At 35.2% G+C, this 24076-nt stretch overlaps 1 protein-coding gene across 50 annotated transcripts in view; it reads left to right on the forward strand.

Moving 5' to 3' along the window:
• Clasp2 (cytoplasmic linker associated protein 2) overlaps positions 1-24076 on the forward strand; it is a 191423-nt gene that overhangs the window by 157878 nt on the left and 9469 nt on the right. For 49 of the 50 annotated variants that reach the window (XM_048794715.1, XM_048794720.1, XM_048794717.1 and 46 more), the window contains 8 exons: positions 62-205; positions 3889-4032; positions 5135-5241; positions 7928-8081; positions 11725-11953; positions 18392-18585; positions 19301-19429; positions 20875-21081. In XM_048794715.1, the coding sequence (XP_048650672.1) occupies positions 62-205; positions 3889-4032; positions 5135-5241; positions 7928-8081; positions 11725-11953; positions 18392-18585; positions 19301-19429; positions 20875-21081 (1308 nt within the window). The remainder of the gene's footprint in view (positions 1-61; positions 206-3888; positions 4033-5134; positions 5242-7927; positions 8082-11724; positions 11954-18391; positions 18586-19300; positions 19430-20874; positions 21082-24076) is intronic. The other variant, XM_048794730.1, reaches the window with a different exon arrangement.

The following is a 24076-nucleotide window of genomic DNA, read 5'->3' on the forward strand; positions in this document are numbered from 1 at the left end:
TTACTCTAGTGCCTCACAATGACCATCTTATCGTCCTGTCTCATTCTGCTTATCTCTGCAGGTAAAGGTTGCCATCCTTAAATACATAGAAACTCTGGCCAAACAAATGGATCCAGGAGATTTTATAAATTCCAGTGAAACTCGCCTGGCAGTGTCTAGGGTCATCACTTGGACAACAGAACCCAAAAGTTCTGATGTTCGGAAGGTGTGTTTTCACATAAGGTTTAGAAGATCAATTGGAGGATTGGGATTGTAGCTCAGTGTTAGACCCTTGACTAGCATATGTAAGGCCCTGGGTTCAATACCTACCACCCAAAAACAAAAAAAAAATATCAGTTGGAAAAGCAAGTCAGTAGTTTTGGATTGCCAGTAAAGGAAGAATATTTTAGAATTCTACCAGTTAGCAATTAATTATGAAGGACTTTTTTAAAAAAATAATAATTCTTTTAAATTATCTTAAATTTGGTCCAGTTAATTGAGCATAATTTTCAAAATTGGAATCAAAAATAGCTGTCCTTGCTACAATCCTCCCAGCCTCAAGCACAAAATATTCCAAATTATTCTCCTTGCATTTACCTATGTATTCCAAAAAAGAACAGATGCTGTTTCTTGGTTTATCCATTTTAGGCATTATTTATTGATCTATTGATAAATATAGACATACTGATCTACCTTTGTTAGGATTTAGCTTTCCCCTATCTTTCCCACATAACTTTCCTATATCCTTCCCCATAATCTTCAAAATACTTTATGACTGAATTGTTGGTAGTCAGTAGAAAAGATTTACATTTGGATATGCACATACACTTGTGCCAAGTGGTTTGCTGCTGTCTCCTTTCTTATAGAAACTTTGTCTTGGAGTTAATAATTTGCCTTGTTTTTCATTTGCCTGAGCTTTTTAAAATGTTTTTGAAATACTTGTTAATATTTTCAACATCTCTGTCACATAATTATAGCTAATATTTTTTTTACTCCAAAAGAGGTTATTTATTTTCTGGAGAACTCCTCCTTAGACCTCTTCTCTTCACCAGTTTGGATATACTCTCCCCTAAGCCTTCTGTACACATCTTCCTTGTGAATCATTCTTTGTGAATCTTTTCCTTCACTGTTGCAGAGGAGTATCCAGAATATAAATTTTGTGACCTTCATTAACAATGATAAACACTGCACCTACTAAGAATAGAGAGTGCATTTTTCTCAAATATATGTGTAAAATTCTGCATGCTGGGTCATGAAACAAACCTCAATAGTTTCAAACAATAGAAATAACACAAAGTGTGTTCTCTGACCACAGTGGAATAAAATTAAAAATCAATAATAGAAAGAAACTTGGAAAACTCTCAAATAAATGATATTGAACAACTTACTCTTAAATAACCATTAATTCAGAGAAGAAATTAAAAGGGAAATTAGAATATGCATTGAGATAATGAAATAAAGACATGACCTAACAAAACATTCGATGCATCTAAAGCAGTGCTTAGAGAAAACTATAGCTGTTGATGTTTATAACCAAAAAAAGAAAGATCTCAAATTAGTAACCCAACGCACTATCTTAAGGCACTAGAAAAAGGTGCAGAGCAAATCTGAAGCCAATAGAAGATTTAAAAAAAAGTTAATCAAAATGAAGATAGGAAAATATTAGAGAATATCAGTGAAACCAAAAGTTGGTTCTTTGGAGAAATCAACAAAATTGCCAAACCTCTATCTTGGTTGACCAAGAGAAAACGACTTATAGAAACTATTGGCTCATCTTAGGAGTTGGGGATGTGACTCAGCTGGTAAAGTGCTTGTCTACATGTGTGAAGCCCTGGGTTCAATCCCCAGTACCACACACACAGAGAAGAGGAAACCATTGGCACGATTTTAATTAAGAGAGTTTTGTGCTGTTTTATATAAAGGGGAAAAGAGTGGAAAGGGTAGACTAGTATTAAAAAGAGCGTAAGTTCTCACATATCCTATGTGAGAACTTATGTTAGAGTCTATCTCAAGCTAATAAGAAATTAGTATATAAACCTATGAATGCCCAACAGTTAAAACAAGCATTGCAAAGAGAAATTGAGAAATATAAAACCTTCTCTATAACATTGGTTTCTGTAAATTCTTATGTGTATATTACTTTAATTTAAAGACCTGAATTTTTTTTCTTTCTGTTGTTACTGGGGATTGATTCCAGGGACTCTTTGCCACTAAGCTATATATATCCCTAGACCTTTTTATTTTTTTTTTTTGAGACAAGGTCTTGCTAAGTTGCTGAGGTTGTCCTCAAACTTGTGATCCTTCTGTGTCAGCCTCCTGTGTCACTGGGATTACAGATGTGTGCCACCACATCTGGCTAAAGACCTGAAAATTTATTTTAAATGTAAAATGTATCTAGTAAAACATGTGACCAAAAAAATTTAAAAGTAACAGAAATAAACATCTTGATCAAAATATACTAAAGCTGTAGCAATTTAAATTATGTGATGTTAGAACAGAAATAGATCAATGGGTCATAAAGAATGGTCCAGAAACACAGATTTATGTAGAATATTGGTCTGCTTAAAATCATGTAGAAAGGGTGTACTCTTCAGTAAATGATTTGGGAACCGTTGAGCTATCTATAAGAGATGATGAAACGTTAATCTCTAAACCAAAATAAACTATAGATGGAGTAAAGTATGTTTAATAATGAATTTGTTAAGACAAAATTAACTAATGTGTTGAAGCATACTCCCATACGATACATGCTTTGTTGTTTTTAATAAAATGAACTTGTGTTATCACTGTTGTTTTATGTATTTCTCCTTCAGCAGTATATAACAGACCAATCTTCATTTCTGCATAAATAGACCTACATTATCTTCTATAACTATTGTGTAATATTTCATGGTTTCAATATAACATAATTTAGCCATTCCCCTATTGTTGTATATTCAGATGCTATAAACATAGAAACACTTAGGTTTTTATAGAATTAGGTCAGAACAGTTCCAGAACTTAAGTTTCTATAAATATGAATTTCAGTATTTGTCTTTTAATAACTCAATTGATTACTATAGGAGAAGAAATGTGTAAGATTTCTTACAAATCTGAGTAGGCTTTTTTCTTGTTATTGTTCCCATTTCCACAAAATATTAGCTATAGTTTAGCTTCTTCAGATTGTAGATTTGTTAGATTAGCTATTTGAGAGTCTAGATACTGTTGATTTATTCAAGATTTACATATATTGAGAAAGTAGAATTTGAAATTTTTTGCTCCTTATAATCATTTATTAGGAAAACTGAAGTAGTAACATGTTGACAGAGAAAGTATCTGGTTAACTTTTTTTTTTTCTTCTTCTTTTGTAATGGGAATTGAACCCAAGGGTGTTTTACCACTGAATACCACCCCCATTCCTTTTTTATTTTAAGACAGGGCTTCACTAAACTACTTGAATTTGCAATCCTTCTACCTTAGCCTCTTGAGTAGGTAGGATTGCAGGCCTAGGAAGAAAGGGTCTGGTTATCTTTTGCTTCTGTTCTATTTGTTAAACTTTTTGTATTCTCTTTTAATTTCCAAAAATAAATGGTAGGTCATATATTTTTTTAATCCCTTCCTAGGGCTATGGATGTAGCTCAGTAGTTGAATGTTTCTATCTTTCCCATAAAAGAAGTGTGTTTTGTTTTTTATTGTTCAGTACTGGATCAAACCCAGAACCTTGAATATGCTAGACAAATGCTCTAACCAACCCCTCCTTCCAAAAAAAAATAATAATAATAATTGAAATAAGAACATTTTTCTTTGCCCTGGGAAAAATAGTTAAACCTCCTGATGTTTAATAGAATTGTAAAAGAAGACAGTCATCTTTGCATAACCAAAATGCATTTATTGAATTTACTGTGTTTTTGTTTTTTTGTTTTTTTTAAGGCAGCACAATCAGTGCTGATTTCTTTATTTGAACTCAATACCCCAGAGTTTACAATGTTACTAGGAGCTTTACCAAAAACTTTTCAAGATGGTGCTACCAAACTTCTTCATAATCACCTTCGAAACACCGGCAATGGAACCCAGGTATTTCTTGCTTACTTTCTTGGCTGCTGTATAATCTTATGGTTGGTTTAACAGTAATTATTTTCCTTTACATGAAATAAACTTGAGCCTCATATATGATTTCTGTACTTGCCAGAGTTTCCTGAGTAAAACTATATATTGTCTTGGAAACAACAGAGGCCTTAGGCCTGCCGTGTTTATATTATAATTTGTATACATTAGGGCACTGGTGAATACTGGCTAATTACGAATAATGAAAGCCAAATGTGAACAGAATATGTATGAAGGCACCAGCTTTGGAAGCCATTAGAACATTAGGACATGTTCTTCCGGTGAACCAATCCTTATTTCACTATTAGCAGAGATGACTTATTGCAGGGTTAACAAATAAGGTTGGAGAGGATAGATAGTACATAGTAATCATAGGCTTGTCAGTTCACCTGTGCTTGGATTTTATTTTGAGGAAGTAAGGTGGGAGTAAATGAAACATTGCAATAAGATATAAATCTATATATAAATAAATTTTATTTAGTAACCTGAAGAACTGGACTAAAATTTTAGGGAGTTTTTGATAACAGATATAAAAAATGTAGATGCACTTGATGGGAGGCTTAAGGCAAAGTCTGAGGTTGAAAAATAATCTGAGAATAATTTTTTTGTGTGAATTAGAGGGATTATTTCACTAGATTGTAAGAGATATACAGATTAATAACATGGCCACATTTTACTCCATTGGCGTCTTTATGAAAATCATTTGTAAAGCAAACTAAGAGAATAAAATTTTATCATTAGTAATTGTTGGAAGTGGATAATTATCTCAGAATACAAAGCCCATTTAAAATTTTTAGTTTAGGATCCTGTTGAATTCTTGAGGGAAAGGATGTTGATAATATTTGAGACAAGGAAGCAAGTAAGGAGAAAAGATAAAAACACTAAAGAGTTAGATTTCTGAGTGAGGAGAAAAACTTTCCTCCCAGAAACCAGATATAAGTATATGAATATTTAAAATATTGACCAATAACTGTGGCTATTTCATGTGTTCCTATCTCACAATTGTATTGTTTCCTTAAGAGCCTTTTACTTACCTATTATATGTTAATATTTATTTGACTCCCTTCATCAGAGTTCCATGGGGAGTCCTTTGACAAGACCAACTCCACGATCACCAGCCAACTGGTCCAGTCCTCTTACTTCTCCTACCAATACATCACAAAATACTTTATCGCCAAGGTAATAAAAGGATAACTTTTCATCATATTTTGTATTTGCAAATTCTCGCTCTTAGTAAAGTATTAATAAAAGAGCTTTCTTTTTTTGGGGGGGGGGTGCTGGGGAGCATACCCAGGGCCTTGTGCATGCAAGGCATGCAGTCTACCAACTGAGCTATATCCCCATCTTGATTTGAAAGGTCTTAAAATAGTATAAACAGGGCCAGGTGTGATGATGCATGCCTATAATCCCTGCTACACAGGAGGCTGAGGCAGGTGGATCACAAGGTCAAGGTCAGCCTCAGCAACTTAGCAAGACCCTGTCCCAAAATATAAAGGGCTAGAAATGTAGCTTAATGGTAGAGCACCCGTAGGTTCAATTCCCAATATTGCCAAAAATGAAAAGAAGGGGGAAAAAGGCAATTTTAAGTTTATTCGAAAACTAGCCTTTTAAAAGAGAATGTTTTGCCAGGTATGGTGGCTCATGCCTATAATCCCAGCAACTTGGGAGGATCATAAGTTCAAAACCGCCTCAGTACCTAAGTAAGGTTCTGAACAAATTATCAAAACCCTGTCTCAAAATAAAAATAACACCACTGTAATCCCAGTAACTTGGGAGGCTGAGGCAGAAAGTTCAAAGCCAGCCTCAGCAACGGTGAGGCTCTGAGCAACTCAGTGAGACCCTGTCTGTAAATAAAAATAGGGCTAGGGATGTGGCTCAGTGGTTAGTGCCTCTGGGTTCAATTCTCCAGTACCACCACCACCAACAACAAAGATAATGTATTGAATATAGAAGTTTTGGGTTTTTGTTGTTGTTGTTTTTAGTTGTATACAATACCTTTATTTATTTATTTATTTTTTAATGTGGTGCTGAGGATCAAACCCAGGGTCTCCCACATGCTAGGCACGCACTCTACCACCGAGCTACAATCCCAGCCCAGATATAGAAGTTTTTGAAAGGAAAAGAAAATCTACTGATAGAGCTTTTGTCTTGTTAAATCACATAGTTGTATTTATCAGAGATAATATGTAAACCCAGCAAATTGTATCTTTGCTTTACATCCTGTCACTCAATATAAATGATGAGGTCAATTAAAATAATAGATATTTAGATCTAATATTGACCAACCACCTCTAAAAAGTAGGAAGCAGGGGATTTAAACTTGTAGATAAAGCATAAAAAGAAGAATATTAAATATATAAAGACCTTATGATGACATTATATATACTTCTGAGAAAGAACATGTGATTGAGAGATTAATCCTTAATATAGAATATAAGATTATAATTTGGAGGACTAGGGTTGTAGCTCAGTGGTAGAGCACTTGCCTAGCATGTGTGACACACTGGGTTGATCCTTACCACCACATAAAAATAAATAAAGGTATTGTGCCCATCTACAGCTAAAAAGAAAAAAAATATTTTTAAGATGTATAATTTTCACACACTGTGAAGCTCAAAAATGGTCAGTATTTCAGATTAAAATATGAATTCATTAGTGGACTATTATTTTTTCCCTTTTCCTGACCTTTCAAAAAAGGATTTTCACAGTAGTTCATGCTTATAATTATTAGCTCAATTTTGTTGTTAGCCATATATACATAACTTGCTTTATCAGCTTATTCATTAAAATTGTAGGATATAATATCAGCATCTAAGAAAGAAAAACATATCACAAACATTATCTAGCTCATTTCTTCCATATTATACATACATATGAGACAATTTGTAGCTAAATTCAAGCCTCAGTTGAATTTTGGGTTTTGATTGTAGAATTAGTGTCATTAACATTTATGTTCAGTGTTTAAAGTTCTCTAACTTCTTATAAACTTATATAAATACACTTATTTTCTTTTCAAATATAGTACCATTCTCATGAGTCAATTGTGAGAATTTGAAGAGTTTTTATAAAGGACAAGGGGTAAATATTTTAGGCTTTTTAAGACATGTAATCTTGGTGGCCACAATTTAACTCAGCTATTACAGTACAAAAACAATCATAGACAATACCTAAATAAGTAAATATGGCTGTGTTCCAACAAAATCTTACTTATGTACACTGAAATTTAAATTTTATATACTTTTCATGTGTCATAAGACATTCTTTTGATTTTTTTTTCCAGCCATTTAAAACATAAAAAATAGTCTTAGCTTGCAAGCCATCCATAGTTTACTGATCCCAGGTGAATTAGAACATTCTTTTTTTTAATATTTATTTTTTAGTTTTATGTGGATACAATATCTTTATTGTATATTTGTGTGGTGCTGAGGATCAAACTCAGCTCCTTGTGCATGCTAAGCCAGAACTATACCACTGAGCCACACCCCCCAGCCCAGAACATTCTTTTTCTCTTTCCACATTTTTTTATTGGTGCATTATAGTTTTACATAGTAATAGGATTTTTTTGTTGTTGTTTCATATTCATGACATGAACACAATATAATTTGGCCAATATTAAACAGAACATTTTTGAAGATAGACAAACTAGTTGTTAAAAGCTGTACAATCCAGAGTCATTGTAAGCAGTCCTTGGTGAGGAACAGTAGGATATGTACTTTAACCATTTATAGCTGCCACATTTTATTTTGTTAATGATGTTTTGGGGCCATGCATTCTCTAATTCTGTCTTTATCCTACATAATCTCCTCATATGTGTTTGTATTGTAAAACTATAGAGAAATAAAAATTAGTGTTATCTTTTTCATAGTGCATTTGATTATGACACAGAAAATATGAACTCTGAAGATATTTATAGCTCTCTTAGAGGTGTCACTGAAGCAATCCAAAATTTCAGCTTCCGTAGTCAAGAAGACATGAATGAGCCATTGAAAAGGGATTCTAAAAAGGATGATGGCGATTCAGTGAGTATCTGAATATTCTTATTTTGCAGACTATTTAGTTTCCATTTAGATTTTGTTTTTGTCTGCTTTTTTGTTTTACTTTGCTTTGTAGCATTTCAAACAATTTTCTAGGGATCTGTTCCTCTTCAGTTATTTACTGTGTCTACCGTTTGTCAGGCACTTTTTTATACATTAGAGTTACAAGACAAGTAGCTGCCCCCGAGTTCATTTGTTTGTTTGTTTATTTATTCATTCATTGGTATCAGAGATTACCAAGGGCACTTAACCACTGAGCCACATCCCCAGCCCTTTTTTAACTTTTTATTTTGAACAAGGTCTTGCTAAGTTGCTGAGGCTGACTTTGAACTTGTGATTTTCCTGCCTCAGCCTTCCAAGCCACTGGGATTACAGGAGAGTGCCATCATGCTCGGTTCGTTTTAGACATTGGTGTAGAGTTGATTATTATGGAGTTTTAGTTTAAAATGTCCTTGGAAGAAAATGAATTTGTTTTAGTGTGGGTTGAGGAAGGCATCTTTCAGGAGATTACATTTGCATTTAATTTAAATAAAGCCACAGAAAATGTAGAGGAGAATTCCATGACAGAATTAACATTTGCAGTGACAGGAGCAAACTTGAAGCCTTTGAAGAAATCCAGTGTAGTTGTAGAATTATGAATGAAAGAGGGAGTGGAACATGGGCCATAGCACATGAGTCTTATAAGATAAAATAAGGAATTTAAAATTATTTTTTCTCATGTTAACTATAGTAATTAATAATGATTTGCTCCATCAGGTTATATGGCTCCCATTAAGACTGTTATGACCTATCTTTTTTTTTAAATATTTATTTTTTAGTTGTAGTTGGACACAATACCCTTATTTTATTTGTTTATTTTTATGTGGTGCTGAGGATCCAACTCAGAGCCGTGCACATGCTAGGCAAGTGCTCTACAGCCGAGCCACAACTCCAGCCCTATGACCTATCTTTCTTAACATATATGAATATTATTTAATTGATTGCCTGTCCCAGTATAAAAGGGTAATTGGGGATTTATTTATTTATTTATTTGGGTAATTGGACACAATACGTTTATTTCACTTATTTATTTTTATGTGATGCTGAGGATCGAAGCCAGGGCCTCGCATGTGCTAGGCAAACGCTCTACCACTGAGCCAGAACCTCAGCCCGAGGGGTTTATTTATTTATTTTAATTTATTTTATTTCATTTTATTAGTACCAGTGTGCTTTACCACTGGGCCACACCCTGTATTTTATTAAATACAGGGTCTTACTAAGTTGCTTAGAGCTTCACCAAGTTGCTGAGGTTGGCTTTGAACTCACCATCCTCCTCCCCCAGCCTCCAAAGCTGCTGGGATTACAGGTGTTCACCTCCGTACCCAGCAGGGTAATTATTTTTTACTTTGCTGCTTCTTAGACTTTACTCTGGCGGCTTCAACTTTTCTTTTTAAAACAACCATCTTGCCATTTCCTATGGAATTCATTGTTTCTCAATGTTTACAAAGTTGCAGAACATTATAGTATTTTGGCACATCTCTATAGAGGGCTCTTGTCTGCTTTCCTGATTCCTTTCCCACTGTTGTTTTTCTCCTGTGTCTGTAGCAGAGAGGTAGCTTGTACTAGGCTGAATAAACTGGCTGCAAAAAGCCAATTTAGCATTCATATTCAAGACTCCCTATCCTAAAAGTTACATGTTGTGCAACAACAGGTCAGTAAGAGAGATGGTTGATTTGACACTCAGGCTCATCTTGTTTTCTCATGGTATAAGGTGGGGAATTCAGGTAGTTGATGTGATAAAAGTGAGTTCAAATCCCAGATTCCAGCAGTTATTGGGTAATGAAAGGATTATTTCTAAGCCTCGGGGTCTTCCCTAGGTAAATAGAAATATTGCTATGTACCTTAAAAGTTGTTGCAAATGTGAAACATCATGTGGCTCTTTTGAGTCAAGATCTCTCTCCTGAGGTCCACATTCATACTTTCTTTTTTTTTTTTTTTTAACATTTTTCTTAGTTTAATTGAATGTTTTGCTTTTTTAAAAAAATATTATGTTTTTATTTGTTCCACTTAGTTGTACATGACAGCAGAATGCATTTCAATTCACATTCAAACTTTTAACTACCCATTTCAAGTCCTGATTTTCTCCCTGAAACTGCTATTCCCTATCTTAGTTGATGGCAACACTAGTTGCTCAGCAAAAACCTGAGACAAAGAGTTGTCTTTAAATCCTCCCTTTTCTCATCTTCCATACCGAGTCAGGAAACTTGGTGAGTCTACCTTAGAATATACCCACTTCTTACCACTGCCTATCTGGTTCAAGCTATCACCATCAGTTCTCTCTACTAGGTTATTAAAATAGGCATCTAATTGGCCTCTTTGATTCCCCTTGGACCTTCTGTACTCTTTTTACTCCTCTTTTCACAACTCAATAGAAGGTTCCTGTCACAAAGTAAAAGCCACAGTCTTATATAATAAGCTCCTCTTGCTATTATCTCATCTCCTGCTACTTTTCTCTTTGTTCACTCAATTCCTGCTACACAGGTCTCCTTGCTATTCCTTGAACTTATTGGGCATGTTCCTGCCTCAGGGTTCTTACATTGACTATTATCTCTGCCTGAAACACTCTTCCAGATAGTCGCCTGGATAATTCCTTCACATTTTTCCGGGCTTCACTCTAATGGCTTCTCGGTGGACCCTACTCACTTCTAGTTAATCTGCAGCCCTGTTCTTCCACCTCAGCACTCATGATCCTTTAATACCACGCTTCTGTTCTTTTTTTTCAATCACTAATCACCTTTTACCATACTATATACTTTACTCATTAAGTGCTTTTTTTGTTTGTTTGTTTTTTGTTTTATTGTTTATGACTCTCCACTGGAATGTAACTCCATGAGTATAAACATCATTTTATCTTTGATTCACTAATCTAGTTCCAATGTCAGGAACAATGCCTGGCGCATAGTAGCTACACACTAAATATGTGAAGAATGTTTGGAAAATGGCTTTGTACATAGTTGCTCAGTAGATGGTAGTGATGATGATACTTACAGCAATAAAGATTTTGATACTAGTATCTGTATCATTATTATTATTGATATTTTGGCAAGTGTGATTATGTAGCCCAACTCTATATTGGCATCCTTCCAAAAGTTAAGGAGGACTTTTAAGTCCTTCTTTAAAAAAAATTTTTTTTAAAGGAGGCCTTTTTAAAGTATGTTTTTCTTATGCTTTGTTGACATACTTTTCATTGCATAATTTACTACCTTGACAATAGCATTTGGCAGCTAGTTCTGTATTGTGATGAAGTCCTTTCACACTTTTAGCTAGCATAGAGAAGCTATTACTAATGACATTGTACGTATTATTTGGTTGAATCATTGGCCAAGGAAATATAACAATCATTAGAGGCAGCATTCTTTCATAGTTTCTTATTTGCCCTCACAGTTGTGGCTTAAGCTTTGTCATTTCATCTTAAGCTTTGTCATTTCTAATATGTTTTAAATTATATTGATTGTCATTAATTTATTTCATCTGATTATTATTACTTTCTTAAATAGCCTTTTAAACAGTAGGAAAACCTCTTTTTATAATGTTATAGAGATATTTTAAATTAAGTCAATTTACTATGCCTTCCCCTTCCTGTCAATAGATGTGTGGTGGTCCCGGGATGTCAGACCCAAGAGCAGGAGGTGATGCTACTGACTCAAGCCAAACAACTCTTGATAATAAAGCTTCGTTGCTCCACTCGATGCCAGTTCACTCCTCTCCACGCTCTCGAGACTATAATCCCTATAACTATTCAGATAGCATCAGTCCCTTCAACAAGTCTGCCCTCAAGGAAGCCATGTTTGATGATGATGCTGACCAGTTTCCTGATGGTATGTTCTGGGTCATGCTGCTACTACACTGTGTTGTTTTGGAGGGCTGATAATCAGCCCTCCAAATCTTTTATTGTAACTTCCTAAAACATAAGGATCTTTGGAATGGGAATGTTTTCTCCTGTCTTTTAGGAGCGCATTCCTAATGGTTTTGATAGTTTTCTTCCCTAGAATAAGAAACAGGGGGTATCTTGAGATTATCCTCACAATCAAGAAAATTGGAGGAATATCCTCCAATAAACAATTCAAACTAATTGTAACTCATAAATTTAGTGCATTCAGTCAGATTTTTATACCACAGTGACAAAACCTTTTGAGGAACTACCTACACATTCTTTATTATAAACCTTTAAGTGTAAATAAATAAACTTTTATTAATAAGAAACATTTAAGGACCAAATATATGAAAAACTGTCATTCTAATGAAGTTAAAGTTACCCAGGCTGGCCTCAAATTTGATGATGCTCTTGCCATAGCATGCCAAGTCTCTAGGATTACAGGCATAAACCACTGTGCCAAGCTTTTGGTTTTTGTTGTAGATGGATACAATACCTTTATTTTATTTGTTTATTTTTATGTGGTGCTGAGGATCAAACCCAGTGCCTTATGTTAGGCAAGCGCTCCACCACAGAGCTACAACTTCAGCCCCCAGCTAAGTTTTAGTACCTTATGTTTTGGGGTTTTTTTTGTTTGTTTGTTTGTTTAATACCTTTATTTATTTATTTATTTTTATGTGGTGGTGAGGATGGAACCCAGTGCCTCACATGTGTGAGGCAAGCACTCTACCGCTGAGCCCCAGCCCCATGTTTGGGGTTTTTAATTGTCTCTAAGTGTAGTAGAGTTTCTACTTATGATTTCTTAATTTCCACAAAGTTGTGGATTTTCCACTTTTACTTTTGTCTTTGATTTCTGACTTTATCGTGGTGTGGTGAGAGAAGATAACTTCTATGATGTTATCCACGTTTTAAAATCTGTTGAGACTTAACTTGTGTCCTAACATATGGTTTATCCTGGGAAATGTCTTGTGTGCACTTGAAATCAATGTGTATGTTTTTGTTGGTTAGAGTGTTCTATATTTGTCTGTTAGATCAAGTTGGTTTATTGAGCTATTAAAATCCTCTGTTTCCTTATCCATTATTGAGAACGAGAATCCAGGAGTAAGAGTTCAACTTATTATTATGGGATTGTCTATTTCTCCTTTAATTCTATCAGATTTTGCTTCATATATTTGCTGTACTTTCCAGTTTCTTTATATGTCTTGTGTGTGTTGTTTTTTTTTAATGTCAAGAATAGGACATTTGAATCTAATTATGGGGTAACTCTGGAAATCAGATTCTTCCCTACCCTAGGGTTTGCTGTTTTTGTTGCTTTTGTTTATCATTTTTTATTTTATTGATTTTTATAGATTGTCTTTGTGCTAAGAATTAGGCTCAGGTGTAAACTTAAGATCTTTTCAGATCTTTTCTGAGTCTAAGCTTTTCCCTGAGCATTCTGTGTCACTTTTTAACTTTTTCTTGATGTACCTTTGTTTTCTTTTACTGTCCTTGTCTTTAATATTTGACTCCCAAAAAGTGAAAAAAGGAAAATGAGTGAAGGTGGCTAAGAGTGCTAGTCCTTTAAGTCCTCTGAAAGTCACTTCAGCCTTAGGGTGAGGGGATTGTAATAATGGGGAGAGCTGAAATAGCAATGGCTGTCAACCTTTGTCTGCACCTCTGTGATCTGTAACAACAGTGATGAGAACACAAAGCCTCACTGTTTGGAAGACAAGATCCTTTTTGCCTACCCTTGCTTCACAATCTGTGCACAGAATGCTCTACAACTGCTTGCTGGGAAGCTAAGAGTGGAGGATGGGTAGTTGCTACTGTGAGAAGAGTTGGAATTAATCAAACTTTACCATCCAAACCATTACCTGCAAGTTGAAAGCCTTCATTGGTCTCCAAAGTAGTTAAATCAGATAGACTGCCATTGCAATTGTTCTCTAGATGAGAAAACAGATTCTGGGTGCTTCCTGCTCTGTTATCGTTCCAGAATCCCCCAATAATATCTTATAGCTCAAAGATCCCATTCAGAATCACACATTGCTTTCAGCCATCATGTTTCTGTTCTTCAGTGTTCAATCTTTCCTTGGCTTTCATGACCAAGGCACCTCTGGAGGTCAGAAACCAGTTATTTTGTAGTATTTCATTGTAGTATTTCATTCAGTTTACATATGTCTAATGTTTTGTTGTTGGTAGTGGTGGTTTTGGGGGGTTTTGGGTTTCTTATTTTTTGTTGTTGTTTTTCTAGTATTGAGGATTGAACCCAGAGATGCTTGACCACTGAACCATATCCCCCAATCCTTTTTATTTTGAGATAGGGTCTTGCTAAGTTGCTAAGGCTGGCCTTGAACTTGTGATCCTCCTGCCTCAGCCTCCTGATTGGTTGGGATTATAGGCATGTGGGACCGCACCCACCTGTTTTCTATTGTTTAGAATCAGGTTATGCATTCTTGCATCAGTATCATAGAAGCGATTGTGTATTCTTTTCATTGCACCCTACCAAATAACATAATTTCACAACTGGTGATATTAACTTTGGTCACTTGGTTACAGCGGTGTTTAACAGGCTTCTTCACTGTGAAGTTACTTTTTCTCTTTTAATCAAGAGCTGTTTTATCAGAAAATACTCAATGTAAATATCCCTGCACTTCATTAAATTAAAATTTTATTTATTTAAGAACCTTTGCCTGAGCTGGGTGCAGTGGCTCACGCCTGTAATCCCAACAGCAGGGGAGGCTAATGCAAGAGGATCACAAGTTTAAAGCCAACCTCAGCAAAAGCGAGGCACTAAGCAACTCAATAAGACCCTATCTGTAAATAAAATACAAAATAGGACTGGGGATGTGGCACAGTGTTTTGAGTTCCCCTGAATTCAATCCCCAGTAGGAAGAAAAGAAAGAAAGAAAAAAAGGAATTTTTTCTTGGCATGCATGAGGCCCTGGGTTCAATCCCCATCCCCACCAAAAATAAATAAATAAATAAAAGAATTTTGGGTGTACTTATTGATTACTATATGTACTTAGAGTTTCCTGTTATGTTTGGTAGAGGTTTTTTTTAACAATTATTTTTTAGTTATAGGTGGACACAATTTCTTTATTTTTATGTGGTGCTGAGGATCAAACCCAGTGAGTCGCGCATGCGAGGCAAGTGCTCTTCCTCTGAGCCACAATCCCAGCCCCTCAGTAGGTTTTAATTTGTAACTGTTGTTATTTATTTTGATGTTCAATTGGTCCTTGATATGAGCAGCAAGACCCCATTTAAGCTGGCTTTTGTTGTTCTTTGTTCACATGTCCCCATCCTTGCATTCTGTCATAGCAAATGTTGTATTGCTACAGCTTTAATCTGGAATCAGTCATTTCTCAGAAGATACATTGTTGCTTTTAATGAAAAGCAATGTTTAAAGTCTAGGGTCTGAGTACTAGTATACTCTCTGCTAATGGGACATCACTATTCTCCAAACCTCTCAGTGGCCATACCTAGGGAATATATATATACATTAACTTCTCTGTTTCTTGGAATATCTATCAACAGCCATATGTTTACGCCAAGAGCTTCAGTTCCATTGTAGCATTATGGTATGAATTCTAATTTCTTTCTTTTCCATACTGATAGCCCCTTTTCTAACAGGAAGAAACCTAGCTTCCGTTATCTTTAAGTAAATATGGTTTGGTCTGTCCTCCTGTATGTACCCAGTCTTCATCTCCAATACACATCCTCACTTATACAGATGAACTCCTCATCCTTCTGGCCTCTGCCATTCTACCCTCACCCAAAGCCGTGGATGCCAGTGTCATTACACTTGGGCTCCAACAACTCACACCAAATTGCCACTCCATATGCACAACAAGCTTCTTAACTACTTGGGCTCTGCAAACCTGTACTTTATCCTTACTCTGCTCAGGAATCTATGACTTCATGCCTGGTGGTTTATAATTTTGATTAATAAAAAAATCTTTATTTGTTTTTTCTTCATTTGTATTTCCTTGATCACTAATGAAGTTGGGGAATCATGTCCAACTTCTCATGTCAAGTCACTATATCACAAACATCACAAAGCCAAATTTATGATACCTCAGTAAGATTACCCTCTTATTGTCTAATTCTCATGTCTGTTTCTAAAGATCATATTTTCCATTTGTCAAAAGACTTCTTTGGAAACTATATAACTGAAACATTAGGTAGATATTTTCTTATCTCAAGAACATTACTACTCACAGTATAATGCTTGACTAACTTCTGAAACATAGGCCACCATTTTAAGTTCTGTAATTACCTTCTGAAGATGCATAAGCCCTCAGTTAAACCACAGAAGTGGTTGTTCCAAGCTTCATATAGCACTTGTCTTCATTTATTGTATATTTTCATTTTATTCACAAAAATACTACCAGCATTGTAGATGTGCCAATATCTGTCAGAAGAATACATGGAAAATTAATATTAGTATGTTTACTATATTCCAGGCCCAACTCCTAACCCTAACCCCAGGAGGTGGATGCTATTTTCCCATTTTACTAATGAGAAATCATCCTCAACATAAATAACTACGTGTCCCACCCATACTGGAGGGTAAGAGGCAGAGGTTTGGTGAACCACAAAACCTGTGTTCTTTGCACTTGACCCCAGTGCCCTACTGTGTCAGAAAAGGAAAAATTTAGTATCTTTTTTATATACCTTTATTTTATTTTATTTTTTTATGTGGTGCTGAGGATCAAACCCAGTGCCTCACATGTGCTGGGTAAGTACTCTACCATTGAGCTACAACCCCAGCCAAAAAATTTATTATCTTAAGATTATGGCATTTGGTGTGATATAAATAGTTCAGTTTGGTAACAAATAACTTATGCGGTTTCTCTGGTGGAAACTATTTTCCTTTCAATAGTCTGTCCAGACTTCTACATATCAAGTAATTTCTAGCAGTCTGCTTTGAGCAATTATAAACATCCTTTCATGGAAAAGTCTTCCTTTCAAAAGCATTTTCTTGTGAATTGCATTAATAATCCTCTGACACCTGTGAGAGTTAGATAACTTACTTTTTTTTTTTTTTTTTTTTTTTTTGGTGGTGCTGGGGATTGAACCTAGGGCCTTGTGCATGCAAGGCAGGCACTCTACAAACTGAGCTATATCCCCAGCCCTGATAACTTAAAGTTTCTAGGGTGATTTTTGTGGGATTTATGAATGTGTTTATTTATCCTAATGCCATAGTTCTTCTTAAGTCAGCAGTATTGTAATATTGGTGTGTGGCATGCTCTGTGGTGATTTTATTCCAGAGGAGTTAGGAAACAAGTGAGTCTGTGACATAAGCTCAAGCCACTGCCTGGGTCCTGCAGTTAAAGTAATTAAGGAGGAACTCTGGTACTTTCCAGTGTTCTAGTGCGATCTTTAGATTTTCTTAAAAAATGGGGCTGGAGTTGTGGCTCAGTGGTAGAGCACTTGCCTAGCATGTGTGAGGCACTGGGTTCGATCCTTTGCACCATATACAATTAAGTAAACAAAATAAAGGTATTGTGTCCCCATCTACAACTAAAAAATAAAATAAAATAAAAATTTTTAAAAAATGATTCAAAGCACTATTCTGATTACTTTAACACTCATGAAATCCATGAGTTCATACTTAAGCAAAAGCAAATCAAAACTCCTAGGAAATCATTGATTTCAACTCTTTACTTTGAAACTTGAAGAAAAATATATTAAGCATTTATTCTTTTTTCTATCAAATTGTATTTCACTGTAATCAAAATAGCTCTAGTTAATAAAGTTACTCTCTGTGGAGAAATTCTAGTCTATGGAAGGAATATTACGATTAGATAATTACCATTTTAAATGGTGACACTTGATCCCCATCATTTTAAAGTCCCCCCACCCCCATCAACATCAACCTTTTAATTAATGGTCTGCACAGTGACTGTTGCTCAGGTGCAGACCATTAAAAGGTTGATGTTGATGGGGGGGGGGAGGGACTTTAAAATGATAGGATCAAGTTGTCACCATTTAAATCCAGTGATCATTATTAGAATCACTAAAAATAAAATACCCAACATAGAAAGCCTCTTGGCCTGACAATATAGACTTGCGTACTGAAGTAAAAGGAAGAGACATGTTTGGATTTACTTCAGGAGAAAGGAGGGGAGAAAGAAATAAGAATAGTAAGATCATGGTAATTATTAAATCTGGATAATGAGTATATGGGAGTTCATTACACTGTTCTTTCAAGTGTTTTTATTATAAAAAGTGTTTAAATAACATTGCTGTTTGGGGTTAGGGTTAGGGTTAGAAAATTACTTAATGTTTTTTTTTTTTTACAACCAACATTGATTATATCTGGGTTTCATATTATAAAATTGTCACCCCCATTCTTGTGAAAGTGAGCTATTAAAAAATTAATATTATGTTCTTTTGATAGATCTTTCCCTAGACCATTCTGACCTAGTTGCAGAGTTGTTGAAGGAACTCTCCAACCACAATGAACGTGTAGAAGAAAGAAAAATTGCCCTCTATGAACTCATGAAACTGACACAGGAAGAATCTTTCAGTGTTTGGGATGAACACTTCAAAACAATATTGCTTTTATTGCTTGAAACCCTTGGTGATAAAGAGGTAAGTGACAGAATATATAAACCTGTCTGTCTGTCCTACCTGTCTCTTTTTAGATTGCCTATTAGTCAGATACTACACATGTTCAGAAATTGGGAGGATGAGTCTATTCGGCTGCCTTCCTCTGTGTGAAACTTTTAGCATAAATTACTTTTTATTCTAAACCTAGGAGCTCAACAGTTTTGAACAGTTGACAATAGTAAAAATGAAAGATTACAGACTGAATTCTTGTAAGAAAGTACAGATTAATTTTGCAAATATGAATTACTTGTTCAGAAGTAAAATTTCCTATATTAGAATGATATTTTTTTACAAATATAAAAAGCATGATGTGAATTTTCCATTATATATTCTAAAATTATGTAAAATGCTACATACTTCATGCAGATATCTACAGATTTTGTTTCCCCGAAATTAAGTACGGAAGTTGTAGAAATTGAAAATGTTTCCAGGTATGGTGGCATATGCCTGTAATGCCAGAAACTCAGGAGGCTGAGATAGGAAAATCATAAGTTTGAGGCCAACCTCAGCAATTTAGCAAGGCCCTGAGCAACTTAGCAACAACCTGTCTCTAAATAAAAAATATAAAAAGGGTTGGGGATGTGGGTCAGTGGTAAAGTGCCCTTGTGTTCAATTCCCAGTACAAAAAAAAAAAAATGTTAAAGATTGTCTATCACTATCACATAAAATATTAAAAACATTAAATGTTTCTTCTTAGCCTACAATCAGGGCTTTGGCATTAAAGGTTTTAAGAGAAATATTAAGGCATCAACCAGCAAGATTTAAAAACTATGCAGAACTGACTGTCATGAAAACGTTGGAAGCACACAAAGATCCTCATAAAGAAGTAAGTTATGGACTGGGATAATGGCTCAGTGGGTTCAATCCTCAGCACCACATAAAAATAAATAAAATAAAGGTATCATGTCCATCTATAACTAAAATATACATATATATAAAAGAAGTAAGTTATCTGACAGTTAAATTATGATTTTATTCGCATTTTATTGCATGAACCATGTAAACTTTGCATTAAAAGTACCCTTATTAATTGTTTCCTTTTTATATTCAAAGTAATACATGATTAAGATATAGGCCTATGGGCTAGGCTTATAACTCAATGGTTGAATGTTTGCCCGTCATGTGCAAGAGCTTAGGTTCAGTCCCCAGCCCTAGGGGAAGATGCAAGCATATATTCTTTTCTATTATATGAATTATGATAATATTATGGCCTTTTCACCTAAAATGGGACAGTTCTGAGAAGTACTTTATCTGATTTTGTTTTCAAAGCTAATGAATCAAAGGTAAATGCAAGAGTTAAAACTATAAAATTCTCAGAGAAAGTGGAGGTCTGAATTTCTGTTATATTGGATTAGGCAGTAGTTTCTAGATATAATGCCAAATGCGGAAGAAACCAATGGAAAAAAAAAACAGTTAAATTGGATTTTATCAAAATTTAAACTTTTTAGTGCTTCAAAAAACACTATCAGGCCAGGCTTGGTGGTGCATGCCTGTAATCCCATTGGTTCTGGAGGCTGAGGCAGGAGGATCAGAGTTCAAAGCTACTTAGCATTTTAGCGAAGCACTTAGCAACTCAGCAAGACCCCGTCTCTAAATAAAATATAAAAAGGAGGCTGGGGATGTGACTCAGTGGTCAAGCACCGTTGAGTTTAATTAATCCTTGGTACCAAAAAGAATTTTTGCAGACCATGTATCTAATAAGGGACTAAGAGTTGTAATGTGTAAAGTACTTCTAGAACTCAGCAGTTGAGGTAATTAAATAATGAGTAGGACCTCACTGTGGCCAATACAGGGAACTTCATTCACATTGCAGTCTAGGTAAATAGAGCCTCCACACCCTAGCAAGACTAGTACAGTTTAAAAACTACTCTAGCCAGGCATGGTGGTACACACCTGTAGTCCCAGCTGCTCAGGAGGCTGAAGTGGGAGGATCATTGGAGCCCTCAAGTTCCAGACCAGCCTGGGCAATGTAACATAGACTCTTTCTCAAAAAGTAGATAAAAAATAAGCACTGCTTTATCCAAGAGTAAAAGGACACAGAGGGAGGGAGAATGGTGAAATAAAGCCCGGTGCATTTGTCATCCAGCTTCAACAGTTATTGCCATTTGCTACTCTGTTTATATTTACCCTCACTTATGTTTGTTTACTACAGTATTTTTACAGTGAACCTCAAATATCATGACTTAGTAAATATTCCTAAAGTTTATACTTCTGGGGCATATTACAAGATTTTAAAAATTACTTCCCGGTTTAATTTCCTCTTTGTTTTAGGTGGTGAGATCTGCTGAGGAAGCTGCATCAGTATTGGCTACTTCCATTAGTCCAGAGCAGTGCATCAAAGTGCTTTGTCCTATCATCCAGACTGCAGATTACCCAATTAATCTGGCTGCAATCAAAATGCAAACAAAAGTGATAGAGAGAGTATCCAAGGAAACTCTTAACCTACTTTTGCCAGAGATTATGCCAGGCTTAATACAGGTAAGCAGCAAAGCTTGAAAGAACAAGGTATGGTACATTTGTGAGCTATTTGAGGCACTTTCCAAGCAGCGCTAGTGGCATGACCAAGCCTTCCTGCTGCCTGTGATGTTCAGGACAGTCTTTCCATAACTAGGGTTGTCTCAGTAAGTGGGTGGTATGGATGTGGTAACATATACATAACATGAAATTCACTGCCCAACCATTTTTAAATATATGATTTAATGGCATTAAATACATTCTCACATTTGTATAACCACCAGTACTGTCCATATTCAGAACTACTACTTCATCCCAAACCAAAACACCATATCCATGAAGTAATAACATCCCATTCCTCCCTCCCTCCAAGCCCACAGTAATCTCTCTTCTACTTTCTGTCTTTAAAATTTACCTATTCTAGATTTCTTTATATGTGAAATTAAATGTTTTTTTTTTTTTTACTCTCTGGCTTCTTTCATTTAACATGTTTTCAGGGTTCATCCATGTTATAACATGTATCAGAATTTCCTGTCTTTTTATGGCTGAATAACATACTACATTTGTTTATCTGTCCATCTGTTGATGACTGTTTGGATTGTTTCCTTTTTTTTATTAGCATCAATATACAGTGAACTTCCTGGAACATAATATCTTCTTCTACTTACATGTGTATATCTAAAAACAGAATTTCTAGATGTTGCCCGATTTCTCTCCAAAGTAGTTATACTAATTTACAGTCATAGATATTATATCTTTTTGTCTGTATGTACACATCCCCATGTATATAAGCACTTTAGCAAAAGTAGGATAATATTTTATAATCTGCTTTAACTTAGCTATATATTGTGAACTTTTTCTACCCAAAGAATAATATTTTACAATGTAATTTTAATTGCTGGCTAGTATTACATAAAGTATATTAAAAACTGTCCTAAGCCGGGTGCAGTGGCTCAGCCTGTAATCCCAGTGACTCAGGAGGCTGAGGAAGAAGGAGTCCAAGTTCAAACCCAGCCTCACCAATTTAGCGAGGTCCTAAGCAACTTAGCAAGACTCTGTTTCTAATAAAATATTTTAAAGGGCTGGAGACGTGGCTCCGTGGTTAACACCCCTGGGTTCAATCCCTGGTACCAAAAAAAAGAATCCTAAAGAAAATTAATCATTCATTTCTTTGTACATCTATAATATTATATTTGTGGCCTTGTCCTGAACTTATTACTTAATAAAATAAAATTCAGATCTCTTTATTTTTTATCTATGTTTTGTTACTAAGCACAGAGTTTATGTAGTATATATATTTCATAAATATTATGACTACTGAATAAATATTTATAGGATGAATAACTGAGAATACTAGCAAAAGGTTCTTGTAACTGTGATTGTAAATATCTTATTTTTGCTGATCAGCTTGGTGCAAAAATCTTATAGTATACATGATTATTGGGAACCTATCTGAAAAAGCAGAAGAACTCAAATAAATTTAAATTTTAGCTTTTTTTCCCATAAACCATTAATATTGAGCTTTCTGGGTATTAGGGCAAGAACAAAGAGAGGCAAGAGACAATAATAATATAGTTTCTGAAGGTCTCTCTCTAAATTTTTTGACCAAAAAAATCATCTCACTGAGACCTAGGATTGTATATAAAAAAACATGAAAACATCTTTGACACAATTAGGAAAAGATATCTTAGTGAACCCCAAAATATAAGCAAGCAGGGAGAGCCAAACCATCACCACCGGTGGGTTCCTCTGGATCCTAATAGTTTAGAAGAGTCTGAAGAAAATCCAAAAGTTAACTTTTATGACCCTGGAGCTAGAGAATCACATAAATTCTTGCCTCTAAAATAGAGGTCCCCGTTCTCAGAGTGCTATCTGAGTAAAAGTTATGGTGGAAGCATAAATGCAGACAGGGAAGATTATGCTGGGATGTTCTGAATCCTCAGGGCTCTTTGAAATACTTTGCAAAGTAGCTGGGTATGGTGGTGCACACCTATAATCCCAGGTACTCACAGGCTGAGGCAGGAAAGTTGCAAGTTCAAGGTCAGCATGAACAACTTAGCAAGACCCTGTCTAAAAATAAAAGGACTGGGAATGTAGCTCAGTGATAGAGAGCCCTGGGTTCATTCCCCCAGTATCACCAAAAGAAAAAAAAAGGGAGAAAGAAGGGGTGGAAGAGAAAGACAAGGGAAGGAGAGAGAGAGAACAAGAACTAAATGAATTTAAATGAAAAGAAATAAATTATCTTCCAGAAAGAGCTCCTCACCTACAAAAAAATCTCCTTGAAGTAGAAGCTAAACTGAGTATCATACCAATACTATGGCTGATATAGCTTCATAGAAAGGCCATATTTTTAATACCTTTAGGAAATAAGAAGAGACAGTTCTACAGTAGTAATGCACAAAAAGATTTTATAACAGCACTCCAACCCCTACATAGAAGACTTCTCTTAAAATATAGAATATACATAATCCCATTCCACTTACATGTAAATAACAAAAGGGTTGTGGAGTCAGGCCCCACAAAAAAGGTACTTAGCCTCCCTTTCAAAAAAGGAAGGAAGTAGTAGCCTGTAGGGTATCTAAAATATAGGTACACTAGAAAAATGTAGATACAAGGCAAATGAAAACCTAAACCTAAATTTAAGAAAACACAGGAGTAAATGTAGGAAACAATAAAAGCTAGTAAAAAGCATGAATAAGTCCAGGCATGGTAGCACACGCCTGTAGTCTCAACAACTTGGGAAGTTGAAGCAGGATCACAAGTTCAAAGCCAGCCTCAGCAACTTACTAAGTCTCTAAGCAACTTAGAAATACCTTTTATCAAAATAAAAAATAACAAGGTCTGGAGATGTGGTTCAGTAGCATCATATTTCAACATAATAAAGGCTATATGTGACAGACCCATAGCCAACATCATACTGATTGGGGAAAGACTAACTGAAAGTATTTTCTCTGTAATCAGGAGCAAGACAAGGGTTTCCACTCTCATCATTTAGATTCAATATAGACCTTGAAATTTT

The sequence above is a fragment of the Marmota marmota genome, unplaced genomic scaffold (genome assembly GCF_001458135.2).
Source record: "Marmota marmota marmota unplaced genomic scaffold, marMar, whole genome shotgun sequence".
In the NCBI taxonomy this organism is placed as follows: Eukaryota; Metazoa; Chordata; class Mammalia; order Rodentia; family Sciuridae; genus Marmota; species Marmota marmota.